Below are 23,160 nucleotides of genomic sequence, written 5' to 3' on the forward strand. Positions count from 1 at the left end.
TTATTCACGGCCGGGACTTGAGCACTGTACATCAAAGTGTCTACAGATGCAAGTCGAAGTTAATACAGCAGACTATTACTTATATAATAAAATGACAATGTTTCCTTCCCAAGGACAGCCCCTTTAGAAGAGGTCTGAGAAATACAGCATTCTGTGGCTCTCAGCTAAAATGAAGTTATCTGTAGAAATAGAAACGATTCCCAAGGCCGTGTTTTGTTACTGCAACTGTCTAGCGCAAAAACATAAGAGATAACATAAATTCCGTTAGACCAAAAAGTTCTTTTTGACATTTCATTTTCCCATCAAGCTTGATTCTAGATCCAAACTAAAACTCGGGTTGACATCCAGTAGCTTGATCCATATTCTCATTCCCCCCTTTTATCATTTCATGATAACTTCTAATCCATAGCCAATCGTCTCAGTCTCTCCCATTCTATCTGTACGTCTATCATTTTCTTACTTTCTTCGGCACTTTCTTTCACATCCATTAACTCTTCAAGGCGCACTTCATGTTGCTGCATTAACTGTTGAGAAATTACTGCTGCACTGACTCTTTTACACAAGCATTTCATTAGGAAGCTAAACATAATTATTACAAGTATTACAACTACCAGGATTATCAATCCATGCACCAGGTAAGACCCCCATGATCCGGCAAATAACCAATCTAACCACCCACCCCTTGATGTTTCATGCAGTTTCTTAACCTCTTTGTGGATGTGATCCACGAGGTGAGTTCTGTTCTCCGAACTATCGGGGATGTAGGTGCAACATTCCGAACCGATCATGGCACAAGTCCCACCTTTGTTTGCAAGGAGGTAATCGAGGGCCATTCGGATTTGTAGGGCTACGGTTCTTATTGCCACCATTTCATTATTTATCTCAGTCAATGCTTCAGTGGTGTCGTTTGCTACCTCCTCCAGGATTTTTGCTATCTTCCTTATTTCCTTCATTGCAAGAGCTACCCCAATAGGGGGAAGCAGGATCCCAAAGTATCGTTGCGTTTTGGTTATTTTTTTCTTTTGTCATCATTTGGTCATGGTCGCCTAAATTGGCGAGGTGGTGTATAAAGGGGACTACATACCCCAGATAACAGGATTCCGTCCAATTCTCTGGCAGCCAGGGATATGCCTTGTGGCCACAAATAAAATACGTCCCATTGTACGAAGTGAGTTTGTCCACATCAAACCCTTCAGCCATCAAGGAGTACTTGAAGGTACCTGTCCCATTTGCGTATGGGACGTCCAGTGTACACCCATAAAACTGAGGAGACGTATATATGGGATAGACCTCGGATATGTTGGCCACCACAAATCTGTGCTCGCATTGACTCGCACCTACAAATATCCCTTTAACCACATTCCTTCCTAAACATATTATTCCAAGTGGTCTTCCCATGTTGGTGGTATTAGTGAGGGTAAGAAACGGAGGCTGGTGGGATCTGTTATAACTTGGTTGGTACCACATCTCAAAGGTGTTCATTGGATAGCCCACCTCTTTCCAAGGTCTTGGGGATATGGGGAGAAACGATAAACTAGAAGCTACCCCACCGTCTGGGTGTCTTACCATAGATGCAATTCTTACAATCCTGGGGGATTGACGAGTACCATTCTGGTAAATATACCATTCTACCGTTTCTGACAGGTTAAGCGGAACAGGTCTGAGGGGGATCCCTCCCTTAGCATGGGTCGGGATATGTGTACATACCCAGCAACCAGAAACATTCATGTCCTTTGCGTACACATATGACATATACAGATACGTGTTTACATGTAATTCCCTTTTTTTTCCACAGCCTTACCCTCCCTTGGTCAACGCATCCCAAGGGTAAAGTCTTTTTTTTGTTTCTGCAGCTATAGTCCCATTTACAGTTGACCTGATGACAGGGTAGGTTGCCCTTAGTCACTCCACTGATGAGTATGGTCCGATTGCATCGTTGTACGTAGGCCGAACATCCGTCCGCAGGAGTCGCGTTCCAAGGTCCTTCTCCTGGGCCTTGACTGGTGCATTGTAAGGTGTCTCCTCGACAGAGGTGATGAGTCTGTCTTCCCTTGGGGCCACAGGTTCTTCGCTTTGCCTCTCCTCCAGTTTCCAAAAGTACCAGGAGGGTTACGATAATAAGTGTGGCCCTCATCCTAGAAGTGATGTCGGAGTTATTACCTAGGGCTCGAAACAGAGGGTTATTCTCGATTGCATTTTCACAACCTTACAATGGTGGATGTGGATCCAGGCATTTCTGCTTCCACTTTTCCAGCAGTGGGAGTAGTGAGTAGGACCTGGTGTGGTCCTTCCCATCGGGGTTCTAATCCTTTCCTAACCCAATTACGAATCAGAACATACTCCCCCGGATTAATAGTGACAGAACTGGACAAGGGAGGTATCTCCTCATAAGCAGCTCGTACCCGTGAATGGAGGCCTTTTAGTACTTTAGTCAGGGCTATCACATAGTTGGCCATTTCAGTGGTCATGTGGTGAAACTGTACTTCCTTATGTTTCCCTTGATCCCAAGTAGTACGCAAGGGTCTTCCGTATAACATTTCGGCGGGACTCAGTCGTGTCTTTCCAGCTGGGGTTGCACGTATTTGGAAGAGGGCAATAGGCAATAATTTGAGCCAAGTGGCTCCAGTATCTGCCTGTAGTTTTGCCAGTTTTGTTTTTAATGTCTGATTAGCCCTTTCTACCATTCCCGCTGCTTGGGGTCGGTATGCGCAATGAAATTGTTGTTTTATTCCCAGCTGAGTACAAAATTCCTCATTGATCTGTCCCACAAAATGAGGTCCATTATCAGAGCTTAACCGATATGGAATCCCAAATCTAGGAACAATTTCTCGCATTAAAACTTTTACTACGTGGAAGCTTTGTTATCTACAGTGGGGTAAGCTTCTATCCATTTACTAAATACATCAATAATAACCAATACATGTTTATAACATTGGAATCTTTCCAACTCAATGTAATCCATCTAGAGTGTCTCAAAAGGACCTTCCGGTAGCGGGGTTTTACCCATTTCACAGGGTATTGCTTTACCAGGATTATACTGCTGACATACTAGGCAACGACTGCTAATGTTTTGTGCTATGTCCTGCAGTCTTGGATGCCACCAGGTCTTGAGCAATACATCACCCGTAGCTCGCGCACCACAATGAGTTGCAAAGTGAACACACTCGGTGATCCAGGCTGCTAATGCATCGGGCATACAAGTCTGCCCTGCCGGGGTGACCCACAATTTGTTTACAGGATCATAACAACATCCCAATTCTTCCCATAGTCTTTTTACACAAGCAGGAGCGTCCTCCTGTAACTGAATGACGTCAGTGATGGTCGGCATTGGCTTTTCAGAGGGAGACTGACCCTTAGAGCTTTTAGTCTGGCTCATCATTTTTGGTACCACCATGTCTTTTACGTGAGAAGCCTCTTTGGCTTGTTGGTCTGCTTGCCGATTACCCGCGTCCACCAGTGTTTTGCCTGTCGTATGGGCAGCGCACTTTATTACGGCTATTTGTTTAGGGAGTATTAAAGCCTGTAGTAATTGTGTAACTAACTGTGGGATATCTGAGTGCCTGCAGATGTAAGAAATCCCCTGTTCTTCCATAATTGACCGAAGTCGTGTGTGACTCCAAATGCGTATCTGGAGTCTGTGTAAATGTTTATTTTCTTATTCTCTCCTAACACGCACGCTCGGATAAGTGCAAATAGCTCGGCTTGTTGGGCGGAGAACGCCATTTCAAATGCTGCTGCTTCCAAGGTTTCTCCCTGCTGATTAACTATAGCGTACCCTGAGACTTCCGGTGACGGCGGGCGGGAGGTGGCCGCACAATGGAGGGCTCCCGGTCGGCAACGGCATTTTCGGGGCTTTAAGCCCGGTCCCAGGGTCCGCGGAGGCGGCAGAAGAAGGGAGAAGGCACGGAGGAGGCACAGTGAACACACAGGAGGACAAAAGGCACAGAGAAAAATGTCGAGGGTGAGCAAAAAAAAGCCGGAAAAAAACAGCTGGAGGTCCGTCGCGGAGTGGAAAGGTCACCGCGGGGTCACCAGGAAAAATGGAGGCTGGAGCACCAGGGAAGGCCGCACTGCTTACGGCTGAAGAAATAACTAAGGTGATGGCTGCGGAATTTGAAAAGCAGTTGGCGCAGATTGCGAAATGCATGGAGACGGTGAGGAAGGAGATGAGGGAGGTTTTGAGTGTGCTGGTGGAGGAGGCGGTTTCCCCGGTGAGGACGGAGGTGGCGAGCGCAGTGGCGGAGGTGCGAGAGCAAGGGGAGGCGCTGAAGGAAGTGGAGGAGACGTTATTGCAGCACGGTGATCAACTTTCCTCGATGGGGAAAGAGATGCGGAAGGTGATGGATACTAACAAGGATCTGCGAGGAAAAATGGAAGACCTGGAAAACAGATCCAGGTGACAGAATTTGAGGATTGTGGGGCTGCCCGAAGGAGTTGAAGGACCGAAGCCGACTGAGTACTTTGCCGCGATGCTGGCAAAACTATTGGGGGAGGGGGAGGATCCCTCCCGATATGAACTGGATCGGGCTCATCGGTCGTGGAGGCCTATACCAAAGGCGAGTGAGCCGCCAAGGGCAGTGACTCTGTGCTTCCGTAGGTACAGGGTGAAGGAGAAGGTCCTGAGCTGGGCCAAGCAGAAGCGGGTGGTGCAGTGGGCTGGAGCTGGTATACGTGTATACCAGGACTTTACGGTGGAGCTGGTAAGGAGGCGGGCTGCCTTCAACCGGGTGAAGAGGGCACTGTACATTAGCAAGGTGCGGTGCGGCATTGTATATCCAGCGAAGCTGAGGGTGACTTACAAGCTCAGGGACTTTTATTTTGGAACGGCGGAAGCAGCGGAGGAGTTTGCCAAAGCAGAAGGAATGTGGCAGAACTGACAAATTGAGGAATGGCCATGTGCCGATGTAACCTCATGACTGTATTTTCTTCTTTTTTGTATCACTGCGCGCGGATGTAGAGATTAAAGGAGACAATGTGGTGTATATTTGGACAAGGGAAGGGACGGGACTTTCACTCGAAGTGAGAGTTCTTTGGGGTGTAGGTGGATATGCGGGGTTTGTGTGCTAAAAGGGGATCTTTGGGCTTTCCTAGGGCCGGGCAAGTGGGAAAGGGACCCGGGCGGGGGCCTCCACGCTGGCCGGTTTAAGCCGGCCAGTGAACGGGAGTGAGGTGGGGGAGGGGCTGCGGCCATCGGAGCCTGGCAGAACAGGGTCCGAGTGGTCTAGCCGGGGTGGAAAGTTGGGGGGAAGGGACCGAGGTTGGGAGGAGGAGGTTTACAAGAGGCAGTGGACAGGAGGAGCTGGAGACATGCGGTGGGGGGTGTGGGTGGGGGGGGGGGGGGTGGGGGGGGGTGGGGGAGAGCTGTGTAAGATTAAGGGTGACTACGGGTAATCCCTGATTCCTTTTTGCCATTTGTTTATGTAAACATGCGGGTTGAGGTTTGGGGGTTGGTGGGTAGATGGGATCGTTGTTATTATGGGGACTGACATATCTTGCTGATTATTGTTTATTGTTGATGGATGTAAATGTGGGAGAAAATGTGAAAAAGGAGAATAAAAAAAACTGTTTAAAAAAACTATAGCGTACCCTGATAATCTAAACCCCCTTTCGCCGACGGAAGCACTGCCGTCGGTGAAAACAGTTAAGTCTACATCGGGCAGGGGAGTGTGAGTGAGATCATCGCGTACGGAGGCTTCCTCTCTGAGGAGCGTCAGGCAATCGTGGCCTGGCTGTGAGCATTCCGAGGGTGGTTCGGAGAGAAAACTTGCTGGATTGATAGTGGTGCAGTGGCGAAATTGGAGCTTGGGATTATTCAGGAGATAAATTTCGTATTTGTTCTGCCGAGCCATGGTTAAATGTTGAGTTTGGAGCTGTCCGAGCAATGCCGTGACAGAGAGGGAACTGTAAAGCACAATGTCCTGCTGGAGGGTAAGGTTAGCTGCCGACTGGAGGCTGTTGTAAATAGAAGCAAGGATCTGAGTGCAGGCGGGATAGTCAAAAACTGTCAATTTAAGAGAACTGTCATTATTCTGAATATTACTTTATTAATTTTAAGAAATTAACATATCTTGCAAGTAGTACTTTCTTTAATTAAATCGAAGAATTCATCTATAGAAAACCAAGAGACAGCATAAGATTGGTTCAGTTATATATGTTTAATAAGTTATTGTGTTTGATATTTTAAAATAAATGTTTAGAATTAGCCTGGGAATTAAAATTTCAAACAATGTGGAAGCTGGTTTTAAAAAATCAAAACAGCTGATTAAAAAGAACAGATTGTTCAAATACATTTGATAACGGAAATTTGGCAGCAATCCAACTTTTACTCCCACTCCATTTGAGTGACAAATATATATATATTTTTAAAAAAAGTTTGGAGATGCGAACGGCATCATTCCAAGCTATACGCCTCTTTTTGTCTCTGCAAGAAAATTAACCCTTTCAACAAGCTTTTGTGTATAATCCAGAAGATGTCAAAGTGCAGAATGTTGCACTTTCATTCCCAATAACTCTAAAGAAGTTAAAGATTTGGCATTACATATCCAAAAAGAAATCAAAAAACTTGATCCACCCCAATTTATCTCTCTCTGGGATAAAATTTGTGGGTGGCTTGGACACACTGGGATGTCCATAATAAGAATAATCTTATTCTCCTGTGTAGCTGTATTCATCATTTACATAACATACCAATGTGCTAAGTGCATAAAAAACTATTCGCTAAACGCAGGGGACCAACTATTAGAATGATTCAACTAACCCAACTGTACCCCCAATCGATGAATTTGAGCTGAAATACTATTATTGAAATGTTACTGATCAATCAACTGTTTGACTGTATTATTAACATATTGTATAATTTATTAATACTGAACCAGTAGTATCAAATTTGATTAATTTATTAATTATAATAATTATTTTGAAATGCCTGGTTGTTGGGCCCCGGGGGTTGGCAGGGTTGTATGCTATATTGGGAACTTGCCGGATGGGGAACTGACACTGCGGTTGATAATCGTCTGGGTAATCAGGGAAATCCACCTCTAGTGCCCCCTCTTTTCCCAGGACTAACTCTTGATTCATCTGTGGGAATTGATTAGCATGGGTTTTAGAACGAGTGCGAGTCGCAGGACCTCCTTGCGACGGTGGAGTTGGTGGTACTGGCGGTGTAACGGTCGGTCGTCCCCTATATTGCCAATTTTCAGGGTCATCCTCATCGTCTCCCTCGGTCAGGGCAAGACCGGCCATTTGACCGTACGGTCCTGATTTAGAAATGGGGGTTTTTACAGACTTAGGTCTTTTTCTATGGTGGGCACATTCCTTTTTCAAAACCTCCACAGTCTCAACAATTCCCCCTTCTGTTAATTCAATACCCAATTTTAAAGCGTTAGCCTGCCAACTAGTCAATAAGGATGTATCTTTTAATTTTTGGCAGTACTCCCACCATAACTCAATCAATGTCTTAGCCGTGGAGCTACGGTTATGTTGCCAAATAATCTGCTGTGCCTCTAAAACCGTAGGCAAATCTTTTGATCCTCCCAGGGGCCATTTCCCCTTTCCCAATTTCTTATGCAATTCTCCCGATAACTGCCGCAGCTGCTGAGAATGTTCTGGATACTGTTCACAAAGAATCTGAAGCACGCTTCCACTATCAGAGGTGCTATCCAGAGTATTACCCATTGTCTCCTTCCTCGGATGATCTTTGTGGTTACCTATGTAATTTTGGTCGCGATCCTAAATCGCCTATTCAATCAAGAATTTAAACGGGTTTATCCTGCCCCGTTACCCAATCAGGAGGCTAAGGCAATTGTTCGAAAGTGATTTTTAGAAGGTCAAAGTCTGGAAATGAAACATGAAGAGAGAGAGAGAGGACTGATTAAAACCGACTGACAGACTCAGGGGATCAAAGACAGAACAACAGATAGACAGACTCAGAGAATTAAAGACAGAACTAACAGATTTAAGAAATTGTTCGAGTGTTCCGACAGGGTACGCAACGGTGAAACCCTGTTTATTGTGGAGTTTAAGGCGTCATCCGCACCTGGTGAGAAGTACTATAATTTAGACGGAGTTATCCGTTCTCCGCTGTAGCCAATAGTCAACCCGGAGTGTCGAACAAGTTGAGACACTGGTTGAGACAATCACTTGTTTTAAGGGCAACCTTTTATCACAAAGGTATCAAGCAACCAGAAGGATCATCAACAGCCAAGCACCTTTAGAATTCGAGGAGAACTCTAAGCTCCTACGGGACTCCAACCCAGAATTTGAGGAGAACTCTAAGCTCCTACGGGGCTCCAACCCAGAATTTGAGGAGAACTCCAAGCTCCTACGGGACTCCAACCCAGAATTTGAGGAGAACTCTAAGCTCCTACGGGACTCCAACCCTTCCCGGGCCTCTAACCCGGACTGTAACGGGATCGCTGGACTGACCTAATCTCGTAAGAGTCTCTCCAGGAACAGACAGTAGGACCAGGTCGCGCTCGGTACAGCGGAGTGGGAAACCAAAGTGGTAACAAGGGTACTCACATTTGGGGATCCAATTCCTCCAACGCCTCCCGACACGATCAGTCAGTTACACCATCTGCTCCTGGCAAGGCTCCGTGAGAACCATCCTCTGCTACCAAATGTGAATTAGTTTCCCTTCAGTCCGGATTAAATGATCAATCGAACACCAAGCTACTTCAACGTACGTTTATTCACGGCCGGGACTTGAGCACTGTACATCAAAGTGTCTACAGATGCAAGTCGAAGTTAATACAGCAGACTATTACTTATATAATAAAATGACAATGTTTCCTTCCCAAGGACAGCCCCTTTAGAAGAGGTCTGAGAAATACAACATTCTGTGGCTCTCAGCTAAAATGAAGTTATCTGTAGAAATAGAAACGATTCCCAAGGCCGTGTTTTGTTACTGTAACTGTCTAGCACAAAAACATAAGAGATAACATAAATTCCGTTAGACCAAAAAGTTCTTTTTGACATTTAATTTTCCCATCGAGCTTGATTCTAGATCCAAACTAAAACTCGGGTTGACATCCAGTAGCTTGATCCATATTCTCAAAGGCTGGGTCATTAAATATATATAAGGCTGAGTTAGACTATTGTTTGATCCACAAGGAGTACAGGTTCATAACTCCTTCAGTGGAAAATCGTTTAATTGAGTTTTTTGAAGGGGTAACCCAAGAAGGTCGATGAGGGTAGTGCAGCCGACGTTGTCTACATTGCCTAAAGCAAGGCCTTTGACAAGGTACCACATGGTACATTGTTGCATAAGGTTAAATCTCACAGGATCCAGGGTGAGGTAGCCAATTGAATACAAAGTTGGCTTGACAACAGAAGACAAAGGATGGTTGTAGAGGGTTCTTCAAACTGGAGGCCTGTGACCAGCAGTGTACCTCAGGGATCAGTGCTGGGTCCACTGTTATTTTTATTTATATTAATGAATTTGGATGAGAATTTAGGAGGCATGGTTAGTAAGTTTGCAGATGACACCAAGATTGGTGGCATGTGGACAGTGAAGAAGGTTATCTAGGATTGCAACGGGATTTTGATCAATTGGGCCAATGGGCCAATGAATGGCAGATTGAGTTTAATTTTGATAAATGTGAGGTGATGCATTTTGGGAGATCGAATCGGGGCAGGATCTACTCAGTTAATGGTAGGGTGTTGGGGAGAGTTGTAGAACAAAGAAACCTAGGAGTACAGGTTCATAGCTCCTTGAAAGTGAAGTCACAGGTGGACAGGATGGTGAAGAAGGCATTCGGCAAGCTTGGTTTCACTGGCCAACACATTGAATACAGGAGTTGGGGTGTCTTGTTGAAATTGTACAAGATTGTACAAATTAGTATGGCCACACTTGGCATATTGTGTACAGTTCTAGTCACCCAATTATAGAAAGGGTGCACAAAAGATTTACTAGGATGCTACCAGCACTTGATGGTTTCAGTTATAAGGAGAGGTTGGATAGACTGGGACTTTTTTCCCTGGAGCATAGGAGGCTTAGGGATGATCTAATAGAGGTTTATAAAATAGTGAGGGGCATAGATAAGGTAGATAGTCAACATCTTTTCCCAAAGGTAGGGGAGTCTAAAACTAGAGGGCATAGGTTTAAGGTGAGAGGGGAGAGATACAAAAGGGTCCAGAGGGGCAGTTTTTTCACTCGGAGTGTGGTGAGTGTCTGGAACGAGCTGCCAGAGGCAGTATTAGAGCCGGATACAGTTTTGTCTTTTATGAAATGAAATGAAATTAAATGAAAATCGCTTATTGTCACGAGTAGGCTTCAATTAGGTTACTGTGAAAAGCCCCTAGTCGCCACATTCCGGCGCCTGTTCGGGGAGGCTGGTATGGGAATTGAACCGTGCTGCTGGCCTGCCTTGATCTGCTTTGAAAGCCAGCAATTTAGCCCAGTGAGCTAAACCAGCCCCTAAAAAACAATTAAACAGTTAGATGGGTAAGATGGGTATAGAGGGATATGGGCCAAATGTGGGCAATTGGGACTAGCTTAGTGGTAAAAACTGGGCGACAAAGACAAGTTGGGCCAAAGGGACTGGAAGAGGGGGCTGTGTCAGACCAGGAGGGGATGAGCCTTGTCAGAACAATGGGGGGGGGGGGGGGAATCGGACGGGAGGGGGTAATTGGACCAGAGGGTCAGACTGCGGGTGGGGTCAGACAAGGAGGGGAAGCGTCAGACCGAAGGGGGGGGGGTCAGTCTGGAAGCCAGGGAGCTGGGTGGGGGGGGGTCACACCCAAACCGGAAGGTAGGGATTGGTATAGGAGTGGGGTGGGGGAGGGGTGTGGAGGGGTGGGGGGGGGGGGGGGCGGGGGGGGCTGGAATTGAGGTTGAGGGGAGTGTGGTGGGTTGGGCCTGGGGGGTCGTGAGTGTGGCGGTTGTCCCGTGCTATGTTGGGTCTGGATTTTTAAAATTGTTACTGGAGTTAGAACTATTTTTTTTCCTTTAACTCTTCCAGAGTAACGATCAGGATAAAACTGACAGAACCCCCAAGGTTTAACGATTTGAATCGTTTCTGTGGATGGTTCCCAACCCAGCGCAACTGTCCAGAGGTCCAGAGGAAATTAGCATTTCTGGGCAGGTGCCAAATAAACCCTTATATGGGAATTTCTTAGAGGGATTCCCCAGCGCATCATTATGGGTACCCCCTAAACGCGACACTCGGGAACGAGGAAGTTATGTTGCATGCGCAAACGACACTATTGTTTTGTGCTCCATGGTTTTTCTTTTTTCCATCTATTAAGAATATTTATTGCAGGTGCTACATCGTTGAATATATTTTTCCATTGTACGTCTGACCTAATAAAGCTTATTATCTGATTCGGATATTCAAGTATACTCTCAATATTGTATTTTTTTAACTGTAGAGTAACCTACCAAAGTTACTCGGATAGGTTACATCCGAGAGGAAACTTATTATTTTTCTGTCTGTTTTCAAATTCACTTGTCTGCAATGCCTTATCAATCTGATCTATGGTGATATTATTTATTTTGCTCAACTTCCTTTTAGCATTTGTAATTTAGGTCGTGTTTTATATCCGAAGCATTAAGGGAACTTCCATAGTCACTCGATATCTAGATATATTTTGAGACTGTTAAAGTTCTGAATAACATATTTCTTTAAAATTTCCTTTAGGCATGGGATTTATGCCAACCCTTACCGGGTTTATTTGTGTTTTTGCAAAGCAGGACAGTAATATCAAATAGCAGGAATATGAATAACATATTAAAATCAACACATTAATATGCACTTGTGTACAGAATTCCACTGAGAAAAACATAGCAGACATGATTTAAAAGAAATAAAAGAGTCCCGTGCCAGGCACATCCAGCCGGGTGTTTCCCGGCACTTGCAGCAAACATCCCCGCTATTAAATGTGAATCTGCTTCATTTCAGGGCCTCGGCGACGGGCTCCCCACACCAACGAACTCCACTCAACAGTGCAGGAAGGGATGCCCCTCCACAGCCTCCGGACCCCCCACCCAAACTCTTAAGGCATGGAGCCGTTGTGCCCGATCCATGGCACGAGAAAAATGCCACCTGGGCATCTTGGCACTGACATATTGACACCCTGGTAGTGCCCCTGTCAGCCTGATATTGTCACCTGGGCACCCTGCCATTGCCCAGTGGCAGCTGTGGTGTTGGGTGCTCTGGTGCACAGATGAGCCAACACAGTTGTATGTGGTACAACTCTATTTTATTATAACTCTTATAATACAGTTCGTTCTGGATACTCTGCACGTGCTGTCTCCCTGAGTGTGTTTGGTAACCAATGTGTCCTGGTTCTCCTCTGCAGCTAATACTGACCACCGGGGGTCGTGTCTGTGCTTTTATATCTTTCTGTCATTGGTTGTGGTGTTGTGTGTTCTGATTTGTCTGTTGGTGTGTCTATCATGATGTGTGTGTTTGAATATCATGACAGCAGCTAGGTGGCAGTGCCAGGGTGCCACTGTCAGGATGTCAGTGCTAAAGTGCCCAGGTGGCATTGGGGTGCCAGGGTACCACCCTGCCCAAATTCTAACATCCAGGAGCACCTGATCACCTGGGAGACCCGCCTCAAGTGCCAGTATGTCTCGTCCACGTTTGTGCAAACCAGCACTAAACAGTGCCCGCTCGATGTCTCCGAGACGTGGCCTTTCGATCCCGTGTACTGGGTAAATCGGTATAGACATATTCAAATGAGCCTAACTACTCACTTGAGAATGCAAACCTGACGCCTCAGGAGATCAGCTTTGCGCACGGGCAGCGGGAGAGGCCACATCCAGAGGGAGGCACAGACAGAGGGAGCTTTAACTTGAGAATTTGAAGCAGAGTGGAGTTGAATTGGTGAGTTTTTCCCTCTTTCCTTTTTAATAAGTTAAGTTATCCAGTTAAAAGGTTAATAAGGAGCTGCCCCACCCAGATAGCTGAGGGGCAGTTAACTGACCATCACCTGAAGCCTGATTAGGAGTCAAGAGGTGTTGATTACTTGCTTTTGATGCTTAACTGGTGTGTGAGTCATCCCAGCCCATCTCAGCCCTATTTAAGAAATGCTTCAAAGCATATCCAGAAGGAGGCACAGACAAAGTGAACTTTATACTTGGAAATTTGAAGCAGAGTGGGAATTCAGTGCAGAGTGGTGTCATGTGAGAGTACCTTTAAGAAATGGGTGTTTAAGAAATGTACCTTTAAGAAATGGGTGTTTAAGAAATGTACCTTTAAGAAATGGAGCTGCTCATGTTACTGGAGTGATGTCAGAGTGTGGGTGGAGCTGAGCTCCACTTTTGCTTTTTAGTTTCAAATTGAGAAAAGCTTGGATGTGTCTGTGTTTTTCAGTGAGCTCTTTAGAGAACAGTGAGTTCTCTAAACCCTGGCACGTAACAGTGGGAAGAGGTGCTCTTTGTTTTTTCTTCCTGCTGTGTAACTTTAAATCTTCAGAGAAGGGCCTTGCCCTGCTGCAACTGAGGCTATCAGGAAGACAGCTGATTGGTAACTAATGGGTAAGGTCGGTAAGTCTTTGCAACTTTTATCACTTGTAGTTTGAAAAAATGTTTTGTGGTTTATAATCTGTAAGGGTTACAAATTTGCTTTCAAACTGAGGTAATAAGGAGGGCTAGTCTTCAGGGAGCTGTCTTGGTGGGTGGAGCATCGAATTTGGAGAGTATAAAGTAGCTTATTTCGGGGTTCCACTGAAGCAGAAAAAAACTGATAGTGATATCACAGGAAAGCTGTGACCTGATTTGCTGATATGGAATCTGCTTAATTTGAAAAACGCACTGCAAAACTATTTAATTAACTAAGCCAGCCTTCTCTGCTATGTGCTGTATCTGCATGATGTGGGAGCTAGCAGATCCCATTGCGAGCTGCAGTGACCATGTCTGCAGGAAATTTTGGTCGCTTGAGGAGTTTTGGCTCCGAGTTGATGAGCTGGAGTCTAAGCTTCAGACACTGTGGCACATCTGGGAGGGGGAAAGTTGCACACTTTGGGCGGGATTCTCCGAGCCCTGCGCCGGGCCAGAGAATCGCCGCAACCGCGCCACGCCGCCCTGAAGCTGGCACGTGATTCTCCGAGGAGCGGAGAATCGGTGGCATTTGGCGCGGGGCTGGTTGTGGGCCGCTGTCCGCGGCCGGGCCACCGATTCTCCGGACTTGATGTGGAGTGGCCGCGCGGAAACGGCAGAGTCCCGCGGGGCCGTCCGCTCCTGCTCGCAGCCGGCGGGAACTCTGTGCGGTGGGTTGGGGGGTGGCCCGTGGGAGGGGGAGGGGGGGGCTCCTTCATCAGTCGGGGCCTCCGATGGGGTCTGGCCCGCAATCGGGGCCCACCGATTGGCGAGCAGGCCTCCCAGCCCCAGCCATATTTTGTTACGCAGCCGGCACCTGAGCCCCCTCGCCATGTTGCTTCAGGGCCGGCGTTTTGAGGAAGTCCCCCGCGTATGTGTGGGTTGGCGCAGCGCCACTGCGTGTGCGTGGGTTGGTATAGAGCCACTGCATGTGTGCGGGTTGGTGTGGTGCCACCGTGCCCGCGCGTGGGTTGGCGCCATGGTGCATGGTGTGCGCGGGTTGGCGCCATGGTGCAGGCTGGTGCATGCGCATGCTGGTTGGCGCCATGGCATGTGTGTTGGCGCCATGGTGCGGGCACGTGGGTTGGCGCCACGGCACGGGCACGTGGGTTGGCGCCACGGCATGGGTTGGCACCATGGCACGAGCATGCGGGTTGGCACCATGGTGCGGGCATGCGGGTTGGCGCCAGGAAGGGAGGCTGGAGCAGCGTGAACCGCTCTGGGGCCAGAATCTGTAGTGCCTGCGCCCGTTTTGCACCGTCGTGAAATGCAACGGTGTTCACGATGCGCGGACCCTCTGTCTCCATTTCGGAGAATCCCGCCCATTGTTTCAGGAGGCGGTCACACCCCATAGATTAGTTGTCTCCAATTCGGTCAATGATCAGGGACAGCAGGGTGTGACTGTAAGTGAGGCAGGAAGAGATTTCCTGAATTCGGGAATGAAGGAGCCTCAGATCTTGACCTTATCCAACAGGAATGAAGAACTTACTCCCTGTGCTGATGAGGAAAAGGGCTGTGGGGAAGAAGAGCTAGCTGACCACTGCATCGTGGAACAGGAGGCCATTCAAGTGGGGGGAGAAAAAAGTGGTAGTTGCAGTGGATTCTATAATTAGGTGAATTGATAACATCCTTTGTAATCAGGATCGAGAGTCCCGCATGGTGTGTTGCCTGCCTAGTGCCAGGGTGAGGGACATCTCTGACCAGCTTGAAAGGATATTGGAGTGGGAGGGGAAGAATCCACAATGGGACAAAGAACATAGGCAAGACTGGGAAAGAGGGCCTGTTAAGAGATTATCAGGCACCAGGAACTAAATTAAAGAACAAGTCCTCAAGGGTTATAATATCTGGATTACCACTCAAGCCACATGCAAATTAGCATAGGGATGAGAAAATTAGGGAAGTAAGCAAGTGGCTAAAGGAGTGGTGTGGGAAAGAGGGGTTCCATTTCATGGGGCATTGGTATCAGTATTGGAACAGGAGGGATCGGTACCGTTGAGACGGTCTTCACCTGAACCGATCTGGGATCAGTGCTCTGGCGGAAAGGATAAATAGGGTGGTCACAAGGACTTTGAACTAGGAAGTGGGGGAGAAGGGAAGGGTAAAACTATGGGAAGTATAATGGGTAATGGGAAGCAAAGTAGCAGGTTAGCACATTGGGAGGTGGGTTCAACTACATGGAAAAATATGAAAAAAGTTAGAGGGAAGAATAACTCGGGAGATGTTATTAATGGAAGTGTTAGGATTCAAAAATAAGCTTTAAAAAAAAAAGCCAGCGTAAATTCAAGTAAACCCACTTTACCTAAATACTCGTAGCATTCGAAACAAGATGAATCAGTTGTCAGCACAAATCATCGTGAATGAGTATGATTTAGTGATCATTACAGAGACATGGCTGTAGGTCACGACTGGGAGTTAAATATCCAGGGATATCAGACTATTCGGAAGGACAGACAGACAAGTAGGTAAGGGAGGTGGTGGAGCTCTGATATTTAAGGATGACATCAGGACAGTAGTGAGAGATAATGGGTTCTATGGAGAAAAAGGTTTAATCCATTTGGGTGGAAATTAGAAATATTAAGGAGTAAAGGTCACTGATAGGCATAGTCTATAGGCCACCAAATAATAATATCGCGGTGCGACGGGCAATAAACAAAGAAATAACTGATGCATGTAAAAATGGTATGGCAATTGTCATGGGGGCTTTTAATCTCGTATCAATTGGTCAAACCGGGTTCGTTAAGGCAGCCTTGAGGAGTTCATAGAATGTATCCGCGATAGTTTCCTCAAACAGTATGTAATGGAACCTACGAGGGAGCAAGCTATTCTAAATCTGGTCCTGTGTAATGAGGCAGGAATCATTAATGATCTCATAGTTCGGGATCCTCAGAAGGAGCGATCACAGTATGGTTGAATTTAAATTACAGATGGAGGGCGAGAAGATAAAATCCAATACCAGTGTCTTGTGCTTAAACAAACAAGATTACAATGGGATGAGGGAGAAGTTAACTAAGGTAGACTGGAAGCAAAGACTTAATGGTGGGACAATTGAGGAACAGTGGAGGACTTTCAAAGCGACTTTTCACCAGTCCTCAGGAAGTGAAAAGGAAGAACTGTTGGAAAATGGATAATCAGGAATGGATATCTAAGGGAATAATAGAGGTTTGGGAAATCTTTAAAATTCAACAGAAAACCACGAAAAAAGCTATAAATATAAATAAGATAGATTATGAGACTAAACTAGCTCAGGATATTAAAACGGATAGCAAAAGTTTCTACATATATATATAAAACGGAAAAGAGTGGCTAAGGTCAAAATTCCTTTAGAAGATAAGTGGGACATAATAATGGAAAATAAGGAAATGGCCGAGGCATTGAACAGGTATTTTGCACCGGTCTTTACAGTGGAAGACACAAATAACACACCAATAATTGATGGCAAGGAGGCTTTGGCAGGTGAGAACGTTAGAAACGATTATTATCACTAAGAAGGTAGTGTTGGGAAAGCTAATGGGGCTCAAGGTAGACAAGTCTCCTGGCCCTGATGGAATGCATCCCAGGGTACTAAAAGTGTTGGTTCGGGAAATAACAAATGTGCTTGTGGTCATCTACCAAAATTCGCTGGACTCTGGGGCGGTTCCGGCAGATTGGAAAACAGAAAATGTGACGCCATTATTTAAAGAAGGAGGTAGACAAAATGTGGGTAACTATAGGCTGGTTGGCTTGGCTTCTGTAGTGGGGGAAAATGGTTGAATCTATCATCATGGAAGAAATAGTGGAACACCTGGATAGAAATTGTCCCATTGGGCAGACGCAGCTTGTGTTCATGAAAGGCAGGTTAAGTTTAACTAATTTACTGGGATTCCATGAGGACATTACGAATGCGGTGGACAATGGGGAACTGGTGGATGTGGTGTATCTGGATTTCCAGAAGGCATTCGACAAAGTGCCGCACAAAAGGCTGCTACATAAGATAAAGGTGCACGGGCAATGTATTAGCATGGATAACTAACAGAAAGCAAAGAGAGTGGATAAATGGGTATTTTTCTGGTTTACGATGAGTGGCGAGTGTTGGGACCGCAATTCTTTACAATTTACATAGATGATTTGGAATTGGGAGATGACACTAAGATTAGTGGTAGAGCAAAGTGTGCAGAGGACACTGAAAGTCTGCAGAGGGACATAGGGTCGCTGGTCTGGAGGGGAAGTAGTGGTGTACTGCAGGTGGCCATAGAAGCCAGGTGGGGGAGATAGCCGGGCAGTAGGGCACTGTGGCTGACTTGGGGGTAGGGCAGAGCACAAATCATGAGTGGGGTTGGAGGGTGGGGGCAGGGGGTGGGTGCCATGCAGTGGCCTATCGCTTGGAAGGGGGAATGGTTTTTCCCTCTCGGGGTTAGCAGAATTGGAGAGGGAGGGAAGCCACTTCCGATGCTCTTCCAACCTGAGATTGAAAATCATGGGAAGAATGCCCCGGAGCTGGCTAGGTATTGAATCCAGGAAAGGAATTGACTGCAGAATGTTTATTCTTTCTCATTCCTCCCAGCAGTGATTACAGTGAGAGAAAGATGGAGCCAGGTCAACTGGTTGTGATCATGCTCACTGTGAGGCAACAAAGACAAAAGTGTGGATATCTGGCTCTCCAGGGACAGGATCACAGCCCTGGAGAGGAAGGGGTGGCAGGACCTGCTCCCAGCCAGAGGGACCATCAAGAGCAGTCCCTTACAGGTGTCATCTTCAGACCTGGGTTTACAGATGGCATCTAACTTCCTTGGAGATGAGTAAGAACCAGTGTCGAAGGAGACACTGCATGTCAAGGCATCTAGTTGCTCACCTGTGCCATCTGCTCCAGGAGTTGATGCCACATGGACTTGGTGCTGTCTCAGCTGGGTCTACGTTCTCAGCGTGGCTGCTACCACTGGGCTTGTGTATCTTGCTGAGGACGATGGGATTGCTGCTGTAGCCAGGGGCCTGGAGGGTCGTTCATTTACAGGATTCCTCCTCCATTTGTACCCCCCATTTGTACCCAATCTGTGCTGTGTTCTTGTACCCATCCCCTCACTCTCTGCCGTTGCTGCCTAGTGGTAGTACTGTAGGTTTGGTAAAGCCAGGACCCCTTTGATTTTCCTCCTTTGCAATGTCGGTTTGGGAATTCTCAGGTTCTTACCCCCAAACACAAACGCCATGATTAGACTGTTTATATTTTGGGAAAAGACCTTGGAGATGGAAGATCAGTATGGATCTAAACAGGAAGAAGAACCTTGGCAGTATGTTCATCTTGATCGTCTGCACTCTCCCCGCCAGGGAGAGTGGGAATGAGCCCCACCTTTGAAGGTCTTTTCTTACTTCCTCCACCAGGCTGGTCAGGTTCCACTTGTGGATCTGTGTCCAGCCTCTGGCTATCTGTATCCCCAGGTAACGGAATCTGTTCTGGGTCGTTTTAAACAGAAGCCCCTCCAGCTCTGCCCCTCCCCATTTGGGTTCACTGGGAGTGCCTCGCTTTTGCCCAGGTTAAGTTTGTAGCCCGAAAAGGTTCCAAACTCTTTCAGGATTTGCAGAAACCTATTCTAACAGGACTAGGTAGGGTAGATGCAGGAAGGATGTTCCCTATGGCGGGTGTGACCAGAACCAGAGCTCACAGTCTGAGGATACGGGGTAGACCATTTAGGACTGAGGAGGAGAAGTTTCTTCACCCAGAGAGTGGGATTTACTACCACAAAGTATATGTTTTCAACAGTTAGAGCTCTTGGGGCGAAGGGGATCAATGCATATGGGTAAAGGTGGGATCAGATAATGAGTTGGATGAGCAGCCCTGATCTAAGTGAATGGCAGAGCAGACCTGAAGGCCGAATGGCCTCCTCCTGCTCCTTTTTTCTATGTGACAGTCACCCTGAACATTTAGGCGAGTGGTTCGTCCTTTCAGGGCTCCACTGGTGATGTTGTGGCATCTCGCCGGTCTCTGCACATACGTGCCTCAGGGAAGTGATGGTAGCACTGTTTGTGAGGGCTCACAACTTCATCAGTTTTCATAGAATTTACAGTGCAGAAGAAGGTAATTCGGCCCATCGAGTATGCACCGGCTCTTGGAAAGAGCATTCCACTTAAGCTCACACCTCCACCCTATCCCCATAAATCAGTAACCCCACCTAACCTGAGGGCAATTTAACATGGCCAATCCACCTGCACATCTTTGTACTGTGGCAGGAAACTGGAGCACCCGGAGAAAACCCACGCACAGACTCCGTACAGGCAGTGACCCAAGCTGGGAATCGAACCTGGGACCCTGGAGCTGTGAAGCAACTGTGCTAACTGTAGCCATCTAAGATGGCGATCTGCAAAGGACTATGGGAATTATGGCCAACCCAGGACTCAGACAGATACACAGCCTATGTGTATCTGAAACACAGGTAACCAGACCTGACTGAAAGCCCTGCTCATTTACATTTCAATGGCCCATTTTCCCAGGACAATAGAACTGCAATCAAGCAACCGGTACAGCCATAGACTGATCGGCGCCACTCCCTCGCTCAGAAAGCACAACTGCCAAGGTCAATGACCGCTAAGGACCCACCCAGCTACCAAGGCACCAGCCCCTTTTATTGGCCGAAATCGAAGAGAGTGATCAGAGCCCTGTCGAGCTATTGGGTCCAAGGTTAAGGACCGCCCCAAAGAGCGCAAAATCCCAGGGGGGCAAAAGAGAGCACAGCCATGTGTTCTGTCTCTCTTGGATCTGGCCTGTATCCACCCAATTGCAGCAGGAACAGCCAGCTAAGTTCAGGACCGCCCCAAAGAGCGCAAAATCCCAGGGGGGCAAAAGAGAGCACAGCCATGTGTTCTGTCTCTCTTGGATCTGGCCTGTATCCACCCAATTGCAGCAGGAACAGCCAGCTAAGTTCAGGACCGCCCCAAAGAGCGCAAAATCCCAGGGGGGCAAAAGAGAGCACAGCCATGTGTTCTGTCTCTCTTGGATCCGGCCTGTATCCACCCAATTGCAGCAGGAACAGCCAGCTAAGTTCAAGACCAACGGTCGCTACCTGTCGGATGAGCCCAGCAGAGACCGAGCCACTTTCTTCGAACAAGCCAAGTGAAATCCAGATAAAGGCCTTTATCCATTTGCACAGTGCCAGTCGCCCTGAAGTTAAGTATAGGTTATTGTAGCTGATGGGTGTAGTTTAACTCGCAGTAGATATTGTGTTTGCATGTTGAGATAACTCTTGTGTATGTAAATAAACCATCTTTTGAACTAACTAACTGGCTGTGTGGTCATTTGATTGATATAAGGGAAAGGCTTGTGGTTCACCGAGATAAATAAATAGAGCAGTATAACCACTGTGCTACCGTGCCGTTTGGACCCGGACCAGGCCAGCCAGGATGCAACAAGCTTGGGATTCTCCTAGATTGCTGGCTTCTCACAGGTGCAGGGAAACATTGAATGCAAATATGATTGCCTGCACATCAAGGAGTCCCCTTTATGAACCACAAGGGCTTCCACTCCCTGAACATGCAGCAAATATGTGACCACACTAAGTGCATCCCACAGTTTTATATGCTAGATCCCAGGGAGCATTCATGAGAGATTAATCCTTGGCCGCTCACAGATACCCAGGTTACTTGAGGCTACAGTGGTGACTCCTCTGGGCCAAGGGGTAACCCTCAGGACAGCAAACACCCTATTTATGTGAGGAATGGTGGCAGTGGTTGGCACTGCTGCCCCAGCTTCAGGGTTGAATTCTGGCCTCGGGTAACTGTCTGTGAAGTTTGCACTTTCTCCCCGTGTCTGTGTGGGTTTCCTCCGGGTGCTCCGGTTTCCTCCCACAATTCAAAAATGTGCAGATTAGGTGGATTGGCCATGCTAAATTACGACATCTTCTTCACAGCCTTCAACACGTCATCGATGAAGATGAACATCTTGCCAAGGTCATCCCCACACCCCCACTACTTGCCTTCAAACAACCGCGCAACCTCAAACAAAACCATTGTTTGCAGCAAACTACTCAACCTTCAGAACAGTGACCACGACACCACACAACCCTGCCATGGCAATCTCTGCAAGACGTGCCAGATCATCGACATGGATACCACCATTACACGTGAGAACACCACCCACCAGGTATGCGGGTACATACTCGTGCGACTCGGCCAACGTTGTCTACCTCATACGCTGCAGGAGAAGGATGTCCCGAAGCATGGTACATTGGCGAGACCATGCAGACGCTGCGACAACGAATGAACGGACATCGTGCAACAATCACCAGGCAGGAATGTTCCCTTCCAGACGGGGAACACTTCAGCAGTCATGGGCATTCAGCCTCTGATCTCCGGGTAAGCGTTCTCCAAGGCAGCCTTCAGGACGCGCGACAACGCAGAATCGCCGAGCAGAAGCTTATAGCCAAGTTCCGCACACATGAGTGCGGCCTCAACCGGGACCTGGGATTTATGTCGCATTACATTCATCCCCCACCAGCTGGCCTGCAAAATCCTACCAACTGTCCTGGCTTGACACAATTCACACCTCTTTAACCTGGGGTTACCCCATCTCTGGATCTGTAAAGATTTAATCACCTACTAATGCTCACATTCCAAGCATTGTCTGGAGTCTTTGAATTTGTCCTATATATATGTTTCTGGAACATACCGCTTCATTCACCTGAGGAAGGGAGCAGCGCTCCGAAAGCTAGTGACATCGAAACAAACCTGTTGGATTTTAACCTGGTGTTGTAAGACTTCGTACTGTGCTCACCCCAGTCCAACGCCGGCATCTCCACATCATCTCTTGTACAGGACACACTGGGCAATTTTCCACATTGCTAGGTGGATGCCAGTGTTGTAGCTGTACTGGAACAGCGTTGTTAGGAGTGCGGCAAGTTCAGGAGCACAAGTCCTCAGCACTGTTGCCGGAATATTGTCAGGGCCTTCAGCCGTTTCCTTGACGTCACGTGGGAGTGAATCTTATTGGCTAAAGACTGACATCTGTGATGGTGGGGATCTTCGGAGGAGACTGAGATGATCATCCACTCATAGGGACATAGCGAATTAGGAGCGGAAGTAGGGAATTCAGCCCTTTGAGCCTGCTCTGCCATTCAATCAGATCATGGCTCACCTCTTCCGGGTCTTAAATACATTTTTTAAAATTAGAAATATATCTATCTCCTCTTGAAACCATGTAATGACTTTGATTCCACCGCACTATGGGGGCAATAAGTTCCACAAGTTCACAACCCACTGCGAGAAGTAGTTCCTCCTCATCTCAGTTTAGATCTACCGCCCCTCAACTCTATATCTATTCTAGGTTGACCCTCAAGGGGGAACATATGGGGCGAAATTCTCCCCCAACGGCGGGATGTCCGCCGACTGGCGCCAAAGCCGGCGCCAATCAGACGGGCATCGCGCCGGCCCAAAGGTGCGGAAGGCTCCGCATCTTTGGCGGCCAAGCCCCAACATTGAGGGGCTAGGCCGAAGCCGGAGGGATTTCCGCCCCGCCAGCTGGCGGAAATGGCGTTTGTTTCCCCGCCAGCTGGCGCGGAAATGCGGCGCAGTGCGCGGGAGCGTCAGCGGCCGCTGTCAGTTTCCCAGCGCATGCGCGGGAGCGTCAGCGGCCGCTGGTCAGTTTCCCGCGCATGCGC

General features: G+C 47.5%; 1 protein-coding gene across 1 annotated transcript in view; it reads left to right on the forward strand.

Moving 5' to 3' along the window:
- Positions 1-5,694: 5,694 nt before the first annotated feature.
- Positions 5,695-23,160, forward strand: part of LOC140392259 (uncharacterized) — a 415,817-nt gene continuing 398,351 nt past the window's right edge. The window contains exon 1 of the mRNA XM_072477576.1: positions 5,695-5,928. Within this exon, the coding sequence (XP_072333677.1) occupies positions 5,914-5,928 (15 nt within the window). The 5' untranslated portion in view covers positions 5,695-5,913. The remainder of the gene's footprint in view (positions 5,929-23,160) is intronic.

The sequence above is a fragment of the Scyliorhinus torazame genome, chromosome 16, assembly GCF_047496885.1.
Source record: "Scyliorhinus torazame isolate Kashiwa2021f chromosome 16, sScyTor2.1, whole genome shotgun sequence".
Taxonomy (NCBI): Eukaryota; Metazoa; Chordata; class Chondrichthyes; order Carcharhiniformes; family Scyliorhinidae; genus Scyliorhinus; species Scyliorhinus torazame.